This window comes from Lutra lutra, chromosome 10 (assembly GCF_902655055.1).
Source record: "Lutra lutra chromosome 10, mLutLut1.2, whole genome shotgun sequence".
NCBI classification, from domain to species: domain Eukaryota; kingdom Metazoa; phylum Chordata; class Mammalia; order Carnivora; family Mustelidae; genus Lutra; species Lutra lutra.
The window spans coordinates 44,597,683-44,614,394 of NC_062287.1; the positions used below are offsets into that span (position 1 = coordinate 44,597,683).

General features: G+C 49.4%; 1 protein-coding gene across 2 annotated transcripts in view; it reads left to right on the forward strand.

Moving 5' to 3' along the window:
* The window catches only part of ME3 (malic enzyme 3), a 217,117-nt gene that overhangs the window by 191,848 nt on the left and 8,557 nt on the right, over positions 1–16,712 (forward strand). For both annotated transcript variants that reach the window (XM_047692219.1, XM_047692220.1), the window contains exons 8-9: positions 2,183–2,292; positions 16,568–16,665. In XM_047692219.1, the coding sequence (XP_047548175.1) occupies positions 2,183–2,292; positions 16,568–16,665 (208 nt within the window). The remainder of the gene's footprint in view (positions 1–2,182; positions 2,293–16,567; positions 16,666–16,712) is intronic.

Sequence of the window (16,712 nt, forward strand, 5' to 3'; positions counted from 1 at the left end):
AGTCATGGGGCAACACTGGGCATCCTGTGAGGATTATATAGAGCAAAATGTCACCAGCAACCAAAGACATTCTGTCCCCCTCCCAAACCAAATACTTGAAATTCACACCCTGGAAAAAAAAAAATCACAGTAAATTTTGGCTCAGCAAGAATAGCATTAGGTTTGTGCACAGGGGGGTTTCTTTTTCAGTTTTTTCCACTGTATAGGAGCAGGGGCGCCGGATGGTGGGTCTGGAGAGATAGCAAGCCCCTCTCCTCACCCCAAATAGCCCTTGCTCTGTGACTGTGAAGGAGAATTGTTGCCAAGAGGACATGTGTGTTTTACATGTCACAAGTAAAAATCACCCCAGTTTTCATGCTCACAAGAGCCCCTGGCAGTTGCCCAGGCAGACATGACTGTGCCCAATGACAGATGGAAAACTTGGGCAGAATTGAGGAGTGAAGTGACAGGTGTCAGACCACTCGGAGCCAGGTCAGGCACACCAACCTGCTGACTCATGCCCAGCACTGTTAGTACCTTGACCATGGAAGTCACAGTCTCTTCATGTCTGCCCCTGTCACATGAACCCACCTCCAAATCCTCCCCCCAACAGCTTCAACTCACTAAGATTCTGGAAGGACCGTGGAAGGAGAAAGTATTTACCTGCCGCTGGATTTCTATTGTGCAGGGTAAGCCAGGCACAAAATTAGGAGGTTGAAAAAGAAGCTTCTGGGCTAATTCAGTACTACGTACCCCTCATAGCCACCAGTCTCATCGGAAGCATGCCCCCAGTAGCACAGGGAGCCCCCCAGCTGCGTGCCCCAGCTAGCGGGAGGCATAAATCTTTCCAGGTCCCACATTAGTCCTAAGCCTCCGGTTCACACCAGGTGGGGAGTGGCAGACCCCTTCTCTCTATCCCTTGCCCGAGCACTCCTGGCTGATAAATCAGGGCACTTTTTCTCAATGAACATGAACTCAGATACTGTTAGACACAAATGGACCGATGTATATATATCTATGTATTAGGTAATTTCTAATAATTTGTGCCGTGCTTGTTTCCAATAAAAGGCACAGTAGAACGAAACTCTCACAATGAGGACCAAGAGCAAGAATGGAGTCGGGGGACGGGTGTGTGCAGAAGGGCAGGCTGAGGTTGCCCACAGCACAGGAGCAGAAAACCAAGTGCTCAGCAGTCTCACAGCGTCAACAGGAAAAAGGGGTTACGGATACAGTGGCTTTGTAGGAAATACAGACTTTTCCCTGACCCTGAAGTCTAAGAGTCAACTGTAGGATAGATTTTGAATAAGGCCTATCAAGCAGCTTAATAGGCAAGGCCTTCACCCACAAAGGCAGGATTTCTCAGAACTTCTGGATGGTCAGAATCCAATCTGGGGATGGTCATGACCGCACAATGTATACGTGTATCACAGTATGCCACTGTACAGCTTAAATAGATGACTGTTACTTGTCAGTTCTACCACAATAAAGGTGGAGGGAATTAAGGTACATTCCCGAGCTGTGCCCCAAACTCCCTGAGTGAGAAGCTCTGTCAGATGATCCTGGGCTGTGTATTTCGAATAAGGTCACGAACTGATTCATGTGTCCCTACAAGTTGGCCAACACCCCTATTAAAGGGTGGGGAGATGACAGTGGCTTCATGTAGTGGCCTTTGCCAGCCTTCCTGCATCTGAGCGAGGATACAATGCCTGAACCCAGCAGAGTCTCTAGTGGAGGAGCTCCAGGTCTCACATCCGGAGAAACACCTGCAGGCTACAGAGCTCTCCAGGCCCCAGTGGTTGGGAAGTTGGGGTCTCTGCATGCACTTGGGTGGGAGTGACTTGCTCCAGGGATTTCAGATGGCTGCAGACCCCCAGAAGGGCAGGCCCCATTTCACTCTTTCCATCACCCGCCGAGGTCTGCCATCCATAGCCCATGGTAGCCCCAGCCTACATTAGAGTCAGGGCTAGGGGCTCAGAGGACCACCAGGCCTGGCGTTCCTGCTCTCTCCCATCCCGATCCTCATCCATAATGGGGCAGGTAGAACCCAGGGGTCCAGGAGCCAGCCAGATGGCAAAGAACCCCAGTCCAGGAGCCATGCCAGCCCCACTACCTCTTGTCCAGTGCCTGCTCACTCCCCAGGGCAGGCTGGGATCTGCCAGCTGTGGGGAGGCAATCACGAATTCTTCCCTTTCCCCGCCTACAGGTTTGGAATAAATTGCCTCATCCAGTTTGAGGACTTTGCCAATGCCAATGCCTTCCGCCTGCTCCACAAATACCGCAACAAGTACTGCATGTTCAATGATGACATCCAAGGTAAGGCTTGCCCCGCCTGAGAAAGCCACTGAGGACTAAGGCCTCCCCAACAGACCACCCTGGGTGCCAGAGTGGGGGCAACCCCTGCTCGCCTGCTGCCAGCCACTGGGGAAGAAAGAGCCTTCGTGTTGGGGCTGGTTCCCACTTGGCTAATTCTTAGCTCTCTGACTATGGAAAAGTCCCTTAACTTTGCTGGGCCTCAGTTTCCTCACCAACAAATGATATGATTACTGCTTCAGAGGAAAGTCAGAATTATGTGATTCCCTATCTGAGAGAAAGACTCCCCAAGGCTGCCATTTTTAGCCAGTTGAACTTGGCCTAATCACATCTCTGAGCTGTAGTTGTATCGCCTGGTCATTGGGAATGGTAAGAACTATCTTGGAAGATCATTATGAAAACTTCAAGAGCTATATAGAGCTATAGAATTTCAAATTCTATACATTTCAATGTATAGAAAGTACTGGTACGTAGGACTCATGAGACCAGAACATCAGTCCCCATAACAATGGCCTTTCCCAGCCACAGTAACTCACCCTTGGATTTCCTGAACTCTGGGTTTAGCCCTTCAGGTCATCACGACAGTCCTGTCTCCTAGCTTGGCTGGCATACATGCTACTCAGAATGATAACTATGAAAGACATCGACACCAGGGCACTCCAGAAGCCAATGAGAAGCATCTTCTAGTTCAGGGTCAACAGGGTTACCTGTTCTATGGCCCAAAATATCTGAAGGCACTTGTTTCTTGCTTGGAGATGCCAATATGTGAACCTGGAGGGAGCAGGGGCAGGGGTGGTGGCGGGGCTCACACATCATCTCTCCTGATCCAAACCCTCTCAGTAAGAACTTTGGGAAATCTTCTCAGTATTTTATAAGTTTAGGAGAAACCTCAGGATGTACAGATTATTATTTAACAAATGATGTTTGGCAAGCAAAATCTTTCAAAAGCAAAGATATACGTCAGAACAAGAACAAGTTAGTGGGGGACAGGTGTTGGTCCTTGGGAATAAAAGATTGGCCAACACTTCCTTTTTGCAGATGAGACCCAAAAAGGTCACAACTTTTCATCACATCAGTTAGGTTTACACCCAGGAGAATTCAAACCCACATAGTAATAGCTAAGGTTTAGAGCTGAATATTTATTGTACATCCAGCGCTGTTCTAAGCACTTTACACCTTTAATCTTATGAGATTTTATCATCTCTGTCTTAGGGATGAAAAAACTGAGGCACAGAGAAAAAAAGTAGCTTACATAGAAAGTGTAGCGTTGAAATTTGGACTCTAAACTCTGAGTTCATAATCACTCACCACACTGTTCTGAGACCTTACACTATTACAGAACCAAAGGCCCCTTCCTTTCCTGTGACCCACATTAAGGGCTAAAGAAATGTGATAAATGGCGCTTTTTTTTTATTGGTCATAAATTTTCAAGAGGCAGGATAGTACAGTTAAGCATATTATTAGACAATTAAGATCAAAATATATGACTTCAGCACTTGGAAGAGTGGGTAGCCAGAGAGGGGAGACCCAATTAGGGAAGCTGACCCATGGCAACCCCTGCCCACCCAGGGGATGCTGTCCCCCCAGATGTATGGGCCTGGGCCAGGCACTGGCCGCCAGCCCAGCCTCACCCAGAAAGTGGGGTGCTCTGCATGGACAGCAGCCCATTCACTCCCTGCTGGCCTGCCCGGCACCTCCCTGTTAGCCCAGGGGGCAGGGGTGGGACGGCGCCCTGGAGGAAACAACTGCTGGCTGGCCCCTGACCGATTCCCGCTGCGGCCCTCACTCGTGAGTCAGCAGGGGGACAGCTGTCCCCCTGGGCCCACAAGGCTGCCGAGGTCAGAAGGGGGAAGTGGAAAACAATTCCGCGGGGGCCGCACACCTGGTGCACTCCAGATGTGCTCAGTCACGTGTGTACAACCTCACAAACACGGGCACAGGCACACATCCGGGCCCTACCACCCCTCTGCCTCCACTGCCCCCCCCCCGCTGCCAGAGAGCCCCGCTAGGATGGAACTAGGGCTGTCCACTCCCCAGTCACAAGTACATTTGCATCCCCACCCCCACCCCAGAAGCATAAGGCCCCCTTTACACCCGCACCAACCTCTCTGTCCTCTGACCCACACTTCCTGTTACTCCTCTGACCTCCTTCCCTGTCTGTTCTCTCTCCACATGGAAGTTCCGATCCTCAGTCCTTCCCCATCATCATCCCCCGAGGAACCCCTACTTGGCATCCACCACCCAGCGGCAGGCTCTCCGGTCCCAAGGAAGACCTCACATCGGCCTTTGCTCCCCCAGTCTGACTTGGGTCCCCACCGGGAGCTCCCGTGGTGCCCGGTTAGTGCTCTTACCGCACTGTACCCCAAACGCCCACACTGAATCGTCTGTCTCCCCAGGAGACGATAAGCTGCCTGAGGCAGAGACCGTGTCACTCGTTCTCATTCCCCAGTTCCCAGCATGGTGCCCATCGGAGCTGCTTCTTAAGGAGCTGGGAGAGTGAGTGAATGAATGCCGTCTACACGCACACAGACCTCCTCAGAAGCCCACCTGCAGCTCCTGTGGGCGGGTTGAGCTCAGACACCTGCCCCTGCAGCCTCTCTCTGTCCAGGTCCCCATGCACGCTCAGAGGCAGACATATCTCCACGTGTGCACCCTCACGCACGCATGCACGCACACACACGTGTAGCATTTTTAATTAAATCAGTTCACCGGTTTTGTTTCCTGTCTATAGCCAGTTCCAGCAGACTGACTTTTGCTCCCAGGCAAGCCAGGTGGGAAAGTTTTCCTGGCCCCACAGCAGACCGCAGAGGAATTTCCCATTCTTTTCTCAGATATTAAAGACTGAAGTCATGAATCTAAAATACGTAGCAAGAACTAACAAATAGTTCCAGAATGTCAGGACCCCTGTAATATCAAGTCTTTGATCAGGACAGCCTGACCATTAGGTATGACCGTGTAAGTGACAACCGTAAACAGACGGGCATGGAGGAGGACGCCCCCACCCCGCCCGCCCCGGACCTTCCTTCAAGAAAAGACTCGTCCCACCCGCTGGCAGAGCTGTCGGCTGCATCAGGCAGAAAGTCTCAACCAGAGAGAGCCACCTCGCCCATGGTCCTGCCTGCCAGAGATGCCCTCACATAGGGATGAGGGAATAGAAAAGCCCAACCATTGTGGCCTAGTGCAGGACAGTGCGGAGGGGACATCTGAACTCCAGAGCTCCCCACAGGGTCAGCTGAGGCTTTGAGGACTACATACAGCCCCGCTTCTCCTCTGCCCAATCCTGCTCCCGGCAGCCCCTTCCGGAGGTGCTGATCCCAAGGGCATTTCTTGGTAACCTCCAGAACACTCCACATGGCTCAGAATCTGCTTCTCAGGGAGCCCAACCTGTGCAAAGTGATAACATTTTGCATGCACACAGGATTTTAGATGTGAAAAGTGTTTTTTGTCCACAGTACTTCACAACTTCCTCAGAATAGCTCCTCTCCCTTCAGGGAGGAAGACATTGCTGTCTCATGTCACTGGTAAAGAAACTGAAGTTCAAGGATTACCTTTTGCTCCCAGTCACATAGCCAGAGAGGCACAAGGTGGGACTAGAACCTAGTTCCTTCTGACTCGGCTTCTCCATCTGTCTCCATGACACGGGGCTGTCTCTTCCCCCATGGGCATGAGGAGGGGCAGCAAGTCTTCTTGCTAAGGATTAAATTCCAGATGCCACAGAAATGGGGCTGTCCCTGATCCCCAGCAGCCTGCTGCTCCCCTCTTCCCCATCCCTTCCTCCAACTCCCCCAGTTTACAGACCAAAAGGAGACCCAGAGAGGGGAAGGGGCTTGTTGCCATCACCGGCTGGTTACTGACGGGTCTGGGACCAGAGGCCTATGATGTGTGTTCTCGGTGCTAAGTGGGCAATTAGGAGATGGGCGAGGGATCCTGGGACTCGTGGGACAACACGGACGAGTAAGCTCATGCTAGGATCGGCCCCTGTTCCCTCCAAATACACAGTGAAGAGGAGTGAGACCTAAAGCTATATGGTCATGCTCGAAACTAGAGAAGGAACATCCAGTGCAGAATTGAAGAGGGTTGAGAGAAAGGAGGACGGAGGGAAGAAAAGAGGGAGGCATGACGGGGGCAAACAGACAAGAGGAACAAATCGCATGTGGTTGCTGGGGCCAGGCCCAGCCCACCCCAGCGGGACTCAGCGTCAGACTCTGCCCGGAACCCCACACGTGGTAGGGACTGGAACCAGGCTGCCCATGTGAAAATGAGACTGGGGCCACGCTGCCTGCTCTGAATACCAGCCCGGCCTCCCCTCCTTGGTAGAACAAGGAAGATCTGACTGAAGGCTTCAGGATCCCACCAGACTGTGCTCTGGGAGGGCAGGGCAGGGCATGCCAGGGGCTGACCAGGAGCTCCAGCACCTAATCTGGATGGTGTCCTGGCCAGTGCTGCTGTCCCACACGCTTGGGCTTCCCTGACCCCACAGGGCGGTCCGCAGGGCAGGGCCTCAGGAACCCCAGGGCTGGAAGGGTCAGGCACTCCCCAGGGCTGCCAGCGGTCTCCTCTGCCCCCACCCCAGTTGACTCAGAAAGCCTCTGCCACCCCAGGCTGGTTCTGTGAGCCAGGCTGCTCGGGCACTGACCTGTGGCTGGCAGTGTCTGCAGGCATTTTGGAAAAGGCAGGGGCTCAGGTGACTTGTTTCATCTGGGACCAGAGAAGCATCCCGTCTTAGGGGAGGGGAGAGAGACACAGAAGGGGACCAGCAACAGCAATGGTCATGCTGGGGAACAGGCCAGCTGTACCCTTCCCCAGGAGCCAGAGGCAGGATGCTGCTGGCCTAGTGACCTTGGCCCTCCAGCCCCCGCTGAGAGCTATGCACACTGTGTGCACAGGGCCAGGAAAGTCGAGCTGGCTTGTCTGTTCCCCAGCATCTGCCCGCCCTGCCAGCCTGCCCTGACCCTGCACTGCACATCCCCCGGGCCAGAGGGCCATCAGGCTGCCGCGTGGTAGGTCAGACCAGTCACCCTTGCACGCTTTCAAGTTTTATTTAATTTTTGCGCCAGAGCGCTTAACACTCAGACCTTGGCTTGAGACAAGCCGAGGTCTGCATCCCCATTTTTCTGCTTTCTGCTTTGACCAAGCAGCTTAAATCCTCACAGCCTTCTTCTCTTTATCTGCAAAATGGACATAACAGTATAAACAGCCAGGATGGACAGAATGACCAGGATGCTTTTACAAAGTCAGCATCTCTTCTGGGTGGCTGGAGCCTACACGGATTCACCGTGTGGTGTTTCCATCGTGACCACTGTTAGCGGGCCCAGGGTGTTCGAAGGACAGCAGTGACGTGTAGACAGGGACAGGCATGTAACAGTGCTCAGTGCGAGAACGAAGACCCGGGGTGCAGAGTAGGCTCCTACAGAGGTGAGAGACGGGGGAAGGGTTGAGAGCCAAACACAGAGTGGCTCTGCAAGGGGTGAGGAGAGAGACGAGTGAGAGCGCAGGAGCGGGAAGACCTGAGAAGATAGGCAGAGCCTTTAGCCGCTCGCCACGTATCCCCTCTTCTTCCAGACCATTGACTTCTTCTCCCTGTTCTCTGAATTTTCGCCAACTCTGATTCTGAACAGGCTGGACCCTCTGCCTAGAATTCTCTTCTGTTCTTGGCTAACTTCTGTGTCTCCTTAAAGGCTCAAACCTCACCCCCTCCAGGGTCCCACCTCCAGGGTCAGGCTTGTCCCACAGTGGTCTGGCTGACCGCCCCTTTCCCCAGAGCCCAGGGCTCACCCACTTTGCAAAATGCTCCAAGTTCCCCAGAGCCCAGATGACATGATACCAAAGGGGCAGATGAGGAATGGCCAAGCTCTAGAGACTTTTTCCGCCCAGTTTCTCCTGTTTACAAGATACCAGGAGCTATTTCTGGCTCGTAGGGGTCTGCTGTCCCCTCCCTCACACCATCACCGCACACAGAGAGCAGCAGTCTCTGCCCTTTCCCATCTCTCTCCCTCGCAGTGAGGCCTCCTCTGGCCTTCTCAACCTTCTCTCCAGAGCCTTTTTTTTCCCCCCACGAAGCCCTGTGTTCTGTGGCTGTTCCTCTCTTACGGGCTGTCTCTAGCCCTGAGGTTCCTGTAGGTCTCTTGCATCTGATCCTTGCTCCTTGGGGACCTCCCACTACCCTGCTGCATCAGGTAAAACTCCAAAGCAGCCAAGAAGATGGTAATTATTCCCTCTGGTTCTTCCCAAATTGTGTCAGAAGAGGTCTACCCCATCATCTGCACAGGCCAGGAACTGCCTTCTGTAGAGTCCATGGGTTCCAGAAAATCTCTTCATAACACAGAAATAGGGCTGCAGTGGTCTAGAAGGTCTTTGCTTGGTATCCAATTAAAGGAACTTGAATGTTCTGAACATATGTGCTGTTAACTACCTACAAATGGATAGTTTTATTTATCCTTCTAGCCTCAAGGCCTAGCACAGTGAAGGCCCAGAATAGGCCCCCAGGACACAAATGAATGATGAATGAATGAATGAATGAATGAATGGTATGAACAAATGCATGCCAGTAGCCAGCTGCTGTGGGAAGGCGGAAGCAGGCCTGGCCTTGCAGGGGACAACGCCCATCCCCCTCATGGCCCCCAGCCTCCGAGGCCACCACAAGTAGACCCTGACCACGCCTAACTCCCTGTCTGAGACAGCAGCCTTGCCTCACGTGAGAAACGGCTCATTCTTCCCTTTTTCTCCACAATCTGTTGTCCAGCATAGAAGTTCCTATAACTTGGTCAAATGTGACTGTTAGAAACTACATTTTCGGCTTGGCCTTGTGTGCTATTTCTTCAGCATACCACCTCTAATACTCCATTTGCAGGAAATGTAATTATGGAAAGCTCCCTCTGAAAAGGAAAACTTGTTTTTCTTTCATGGTGAATAGGAAACAACCAGTCACACTCTGGGTGGCCTGTGGCATTCATGGGCACAAGCCAGGTTCAGCAACATCCCTGGACCCCTGGGCCTCTCCAGGTGGTTACCTCCAGAAAGCTAAACCGCTTCCTTCCTCTCCACTTTTTTTTTTAAGATTTTATTTATTTATTTGACAGAGATCACAAGTAGGCAGAGAGGCAGGCGGGGAGGGGGAAGCAAGCTCCCTGCTGAGCGAGAGCCCAACGCAGGGCTCGATCCCAGGACCCTGAGATCATGACCTGAGCTGAAGGCAGAGATTTAACCCACTGAGCCACCCAGGCACCCCTGCTCTCCACTTTTAAATCCCTGACGTGTTACCCAAGAGCTGCCCAAAATGAAAGTTCATGATGGAGATGCCTCAATTTGCCAAACTTTAAAAGATGGGACTCGAGAACTGCTGTTTTTCCTCTTGGGCTCTGGTCTGTAACTAGGATAACTTGCCACCTCATAGGATGGCCCCAGAGGAAGAGCCCAGGAAGGAAAGCAGGAGAGTGGGGCTCCAGGAGCCAAGTGCAGAGAGAGTTTCCCAAAAGGAAAATGAGTGGCAGTATCCAAAGCAGCTGAGAGGTCAAGGGAAGAAGCAGCTGAGGACTGAGTGCTGAATTTGGCAATGTGGTGGGACAAGTGACCTTGTCAAGAGGTGGGGACAGTTGCTTGATTGGAATGGATTTCAGGGAGACTGAGAAAAAAAGAAATAGAGGCAACAAATATATTCAGTTCTTTACAAGTAAGAAATAGGGTGGGACTATGCAGAGTCAACAGAAAGCCTTTTAAAGATGGAAGCTTCATGACGTATCTGCATGCTGATGGCAGTGATCCAGCGGAGGAGAAATGGAGGATGCAAAAAAAAAAAAAAAAAAGAAAGAAAGAAAGAAAGAAAATTACAAGACAAATTCCTTGCGTAGGCAAAACGGACAGGATCTAGCCCACACCTAGAGATGGTTGAGCTAGAAACAGGTGGTAACAGGAAGAAAAGCAAAATGCGTAGACATGGAGACAGAGGGTTTCTAGGCTTAGTGGTAGGGGATTCAGAAGTTCTCTCCTGCTTGTTTCTGTTTTCTTTGAACCTCACTTTCCACTTTTGAGAGGAGAAAAAAAAAAAAGGCGGGGGCTCATAACACGTACCTGGTGGAGTTGTTGTAAAGATTAAATGAGCAGACGGCAGCTAAGCACACACCGTAGCCCAGAGTCAAGGTCACGGTGAGTGATCAATAAATGGCAGTTGCCCTGAGTGATCAATAAATGGCAGTTGCCCTCGCACCCTTTCATGGAAATGTTCCATTCTTCCCTATCAGATTTCCCATTGTTTTGTGTTCTCCACCCCTTCCGTCGCATCTACTGCCTAAGTTCTCTTCCTTCTACCTCCACTGCCCCCACGCTCTAGTTGTCCCCCGAGGAAAGCCCCTCCCGCCCCTCCTGCGGCCTTCCAGTCCAGAGTCAGGAGAAGCTGGCAGAGCTTCAGAGACCATGAAGGGCTAGAAGTAGCACCCGGCTACCCCTGCCCTGCTTTGCTTCCGACTGGGTGACTGGCACAGGCCTGTTCCCTCTGTGCGGTTGTTGGAGGTCATGCTCTCTGGTCCCCATCCAGCACTGAATTTCTGCAGGTAAGCCCAGTTGTTCAGCTTGTAGGTTCTAACACAGGTTACTTGGCGTCTGAGAAGGAAAGGACCCAACATGCATGTGGTCTTTGGGAGTCTCTCTGCTGGAATGTCTTTGGCGCCATCTGGTGGTAGATGTCTTGCACATCTCCTTTCAGGAGGCTTAAGATGGTCTCAAACACCGATGAGCAGAAAACCCCCTCTCTCCAGGGGAAGGGAACTAGTACTTCACCTAGAGAAGCTGTCTAGCTCAGTGCATCTCGGGTTTAAACGGGCATATAAATCATCTGCAGATCTTTGGAAATGCAGACTCTGACTCAGAAGAACTAAAATGAAAGTGGCTCTTGAGAGCCAGAGACGAGGACGAGTGGAGGTGTTTACGTCAAGAAAGAAACGGGAGTAGCTGACATAAGACTAAGAAAATCATAGACAAGAGTATTTAGGAATTTGGAGGAGGGTCATACCATGCAATTCTCACTACCTGTGTAAGCGATTTAAATAATGACTTCACTGCTCTTTGATGCTTTCTTGGCTGTCAGCTTGGTGTTCCTTTTGAGTGCAGTACAGGGCTGGGCCTGGCCAAGATTCAGCCCCATTTATTGAGATTAGATAAAAATTAGACCTGGGGAAAAAAAAAAAAATTAGACCTGGGAAAAGAAGGGGAGGTTAGGGATGCCTGGCCAGGGAAAACAGAGCGTCTGGCAGAGGAGATCCTGTGCGCTGAGTCTTAAGGAATAAATAAGGAACTGCAGAAGGTCCTACAGATGGTAAACATCACAGGCATAGCATGGAAGTGTAAAGAGACATTACCTGTTAGGGAATGATTGCTAACATGCCTAGTACATCGAGTACACAGGGAGGCAGGAGGCGAAGGCAGGCTGATGCTGATGATATACTTTTCTATACATGAACTAACAAAAAGCGTATCGTGAACAACTTCTTTATAGTTGTCATCACACTTGCAATCAGTTAATACTGATTAGACTTCCTTTACAAAGTTATACTTCCAGCTAATACTTTCTTTACAAAGCAGGAATGAACCTATTTTGTTACCAAGGGTGTCCTTGGTACCTCAGAGTCTGGTACATAATTGATGCTTAATAAATAAATGAAGGCAATGAGTTCCACACAATGACCTCTGACTACTGATTATGTTACGGTTATTGGTGCCCAAGCCCTGGAGAAGAGGGAGTTCCCCAAAGGCAGGGACCATGTGTGATTCATCTTCCCTAGTGCCTAGCATGGTGCCCGTCACCTGGTAGGCCCTCTGTACATGTACTGTGAGCTCCTTGGGGACCCTCAGAAGGGTGTTAGGAAAGCCCCCAGCAATCCTCAGTCCAGGCTGTGGGACCCAGTGTCACTTGAGCAGTTCCTCCAGGCCATTCCTGTGTGAAGGCTGGAGAGCCTGCACCCTGTCTTCTGTGTCCCTACCTCGGGGTCCTGCCTTCTGATGCCACAGTGATGAACATGCATTTATTAGGCTCCAGCTGTTTGCTGTGTCCCCTGTCTTAGCCCAACACATGCCCTCTAAGCCAGGTACAAATCCAGCCCATATTCTGGAACAAGGCCCTTCCCCCAGAGCTACAAAATGCAAATGCCTTCGATAACTGGAAAGAGAAAACAGAAAGTTCACTCATATTTGCACTCTGCCATCTTGAGTATTTTGTTGTCCCTTCCAGATTCCACGTGTATGTTTCATTGCAAACAGAATCATAATATGTAAACCTTTTAAGGTTCTCTTCCTTCCAACTAACTCAATGAAGCATGGTCTAATGGTTAAAAGCACAAGACCTAGAAGCTGATTCCCTGGGATTCCCTTCAAATGTTCATTCTGTTAATGTGATCTTGGATAACTCGGCAAACTACTCTGTACTTCATTTTCCCAGGGTATAAAATGAGGATGATAATAGTTAGGATTAAATAACTAAACATCTTTGCAGTTAGACATGTAAAGCACTTGGAACAGTATCTGACATTAGTTACAAACTTAATAGCATTTTTCTGTTGCCATATCATCTACATATGATCATTCTTAATGGTGCAGTATATTCTGAGTGTCCGCACTAGCTAATTTACTGAACTGTTACTCCTTTGTTAAATGTTTAAGTTATTTCCAGTCATTCTGTATTATAAATAACACAGTCATAAATATCCGAGGACATGCATTGTGGATTTTTCCATACATAGCTTCCCAGAAGTAGAAGTATGAGGTTAAAGGGCACAAGCATTTTATGCCTTTAGTCTATATTGGGAAATAGCTTCCCAAAAAAGGTCATAGCGTTTTAAAATCCAACTTATGCTGCAACTTTTTACTATTCACCACTCCCTCACCAGGCTTGGAGGACATCAAATTCTTCGATTTGTGCAACTTTAACAGTCCATAAGCAGTCCCACTGTAACTTCCTTTTCTTTGACTGTCATGGAGGCTAACGGTGCCCATGGGATTACTTTATTGTGAACTCTATCAGTAAGTGTCTCCACCAGTTGCTTTAACAGAGAAGACTTAGTACAAAATATTGCTTACTATGTATTTTGAAAATGAAAAGCCCGAAGGACTTGCTCCCAGTCCTGAGGCTAGGGCACAAAGAGAAGACCAGATGGCAACCGGTTAGTGTTAGTGTCTCCGAGGTGTGTGCTACAAAGCTAGTTCTGCAAGTGATGGACAAACTGCAAACTGAATTCAGGTGCTGCTTCTGGAACATTCTGTTGCTGTAGAAGTGGAAAACCAAGGCTGTGGGGTTTCCAAATTTAGAAGTATGAAAATGCAACATGTCTACTTAAATTTGAATTTCAGAGAAATGATGAATAACTTTTTAGAACATTTGTACTAATATTGCCTGGGAGGTATCCTAAAAAAGTTATTATTTATCAAAAATTCAAAGTTAAGGGTCCTACATTTTATCCGTCAATCTCACATGGCAAGGATGATGCTGGAAAAAGCATCTGTCCCCCTCACCTAGCCTTTCCATCACACCATGGTGCCCATTATTGGCAGAGCCCAGCATAGAGCCAGTTGGCAAAGCTCAGAAGTGGTTTGCAGACAAAGCCAAGTGAAGGGTGGGTTTGAAACTAAGAAACAATTACCCGATAATTGGCATAGTCCATCCTTTCAATCATTCAGCCTCCATACACACAGTTCTATACCCTGGTACTTCCAGACAACAACAAAAACAACTCTAACAAAATGCCTAATAAAATACATCTTTCCAAGAAATGAAAACATTCTCACCTTCTCCCCAGAATGGGAGGGACAAAGTCTCTACAGTCCTCTTATTTGTCTCTGGAAAATAGTCACACTACCCATCTCTAGGCAGGATTAACTATCCTTTAAACACAGTCACAATCACATTTGAAAATTCTGTCACCTAAAGACTAAACTGTAGAATTAACCTCCAACAATACTTATATTAAAAAATAAGAGGAAGGAGAAGGGAGACTAAATTAGCTTATACCATTACATAAATCACATCATCATCAAGGCAGAAACTATGCCAAGCTGCTATAGTCCTTGTTTCTGTCATCAGTCATGAGGCCATAGTCAATGCTTCTGCATTTCTTGCTCAACGTCCCATCCCATGTTTTCCTGTCCTCAGGACCGCGGTTGGCCAGGGTTCTTTAGTGGGGTGACCTAAACCTTTCTTTCTGAAGAATGTGAATCCTCAGTGGTCCTGCCTCTCTCTGATTGCCATAGCCATCACTATTATCCCCTAGTGAGCTTGCAAGTACTAGGACATGCCCCAGAGGATCCCCTGGGCTTGGATCTAGACCCTCCTGCCCTCAGTTGCCCCTCAGTCATCAGGTAGCCTGATAACAGCCCGTCAAGTAACCCCGTCCTTCCTTGTCCACGGTTTTGTGGCAAAAAGAGAACCAAATGGCAAGGTGGCAATCTCAACTCTGTTTGGTAGAACCATGTTGTGAACTCTTATAGAAGTGCTTGTCTCTGGGGAACCAACACCTCCAATCCAGAGAGCACAGAATTAAAGAGACCGGAAGCAAAATTTCTGCAAATGAGTTGTTAGGTGAAATGATGAAAGGAACCACTTCCACTTCTACCCCTTGATTTCCAGACCCAAGTATTCTGGCTGTGGGAGAAAGGACACAATATACTGTTTGCTAAGTCAAATCCTATATTGCCTCCTGTAAGACAGAACTTCACCAGCTTCGTGGAGTGTTACCTCACCGGAGTCTTAAGTAAGTCTTCAGTAGCCCATTCTACGGATCTATTCGGCCAGCTGCTCCTGGGTGGCTGAGTACATGTCAAGACCACTGAATTCCATGGGCATAAGCCTGTTGTTTCACTTCTGTTACTGTGAAATGAATTCCTTGATTAGAGCCTTATTGTCTGGTATCTATCAGGTTGATGACAGGGCATCCCCAGATCCCAAACATCCCCAGACTGTGGCACTGGCAGAGTCTTATATACAAGGGAAGAAAACCTATATCCAGAGTGTTTGTTTATTCCAGGGAGGAGAAATCTCTTTCCTGTCTATAATGGGAAGAGTCCAAGGCAATCATGCTGCCCGGTAGGTGGTCCCCAGGGAATGGTGCCATACCAGGAGCTCCATGTTAGCCTCTGCCATTGACAGGTTAGTCATTGAGCAGTAGCAATAGAAGGTCAGCCTTGGTGACCAGGCGTCCATGCATAGCTTCCATCCTTGCCACCATGACTACTTTGTACAGAAACTCGCTGTGTAATCCCTAGGTGGCTGGAGAAGGACGCTAAGATACACAGGACATGCCACTTTGCCCGTGTGATCCAGGGAATCTATTTAATCATGCCCTTTGGTGAACTTTCCTATGTGGCACAAATATGTTCACAATCTATACCGATCCCACCCTTCCCCAGGCTTCCTCATCACCAAGCTTACTATTCTGTTCTTTCTAAGTCCCTGACCATCAGCCAAACCATTAGCAATGGCCCATGTATCAGTGTAGACTGTAGACTTAACCATCTCTTAGACCAAAATGAACCACCAAATTTACCACTTCAAGTCCTATCCATCAGGAAATACTTTTCTCACTCTCAATCTTCAGGGCTACCTTTTGCTGGGGCTGTGCAGCTGCAACCATAAACTTCCCATTGATGCCAGTGTATCATGAAGAGTAAGCCCAAGCCCAAGCTTCTTTCTCCTTGGTCATAAGGAATCCCTAGTGAGGCCCTAGGTGTGGATCGAAGGAGAAGAAATCGTGCCACAGCAGAAGGTGTCAAATGAGTCTGAGCCACCTGCTCATGAGACTTACTTGTACCTTCCAGACGGGCTCAAGCCACTGATGATGGCATGCTGCTGGGCACACCAGCAGCATGGCTTGGTGCGTAAGACAGCTCAGATCAGAGGGTCACTTCATGTCTCATGGCTAGTTGGTGGCCTCATTTTTAATTTGCTTTTTATCTATTTATCCTTGAAATTATCCTGTGAGGCCCACACTTCTTTTCAGCTTCTATTATATTTGTCCTTATCGTTTCGTTTATGAATGCTGGAGGGAGCAGCCGCTGACTATCTGATCCTCCCTCCCAGGGTCCAGTCACAATCCAGGAGCTGTCTCTCCAAGAACAGGCACCTACAAACAGGGCATATTCTTGCTCCCAAACCTGCATGCCTGCAGCCTTGACCTCTGGAAGGGCTAAGGAGAGGTGCTTGTTCTGCCGCACATTCCAGGCGTGGGGGACTCTGCCAACGGTCTTCTCTCAGGGTGGGGAGCCAGTGGCCAGAGACTGATCTCAGGGCACTCTGTTGCAGGCACGGCCTCTGTCGCTGTGGCAGGGATCCTAGCTGCTCTGCGAATCACCAAGAACAAGCTCTCCAATCACGTGTTTGTTTTTCAAGGTGCGGGTGAGGTAGGTGCCATCAGGAGAACAAGGATGGGTGGAGAAGCATGAAGGAA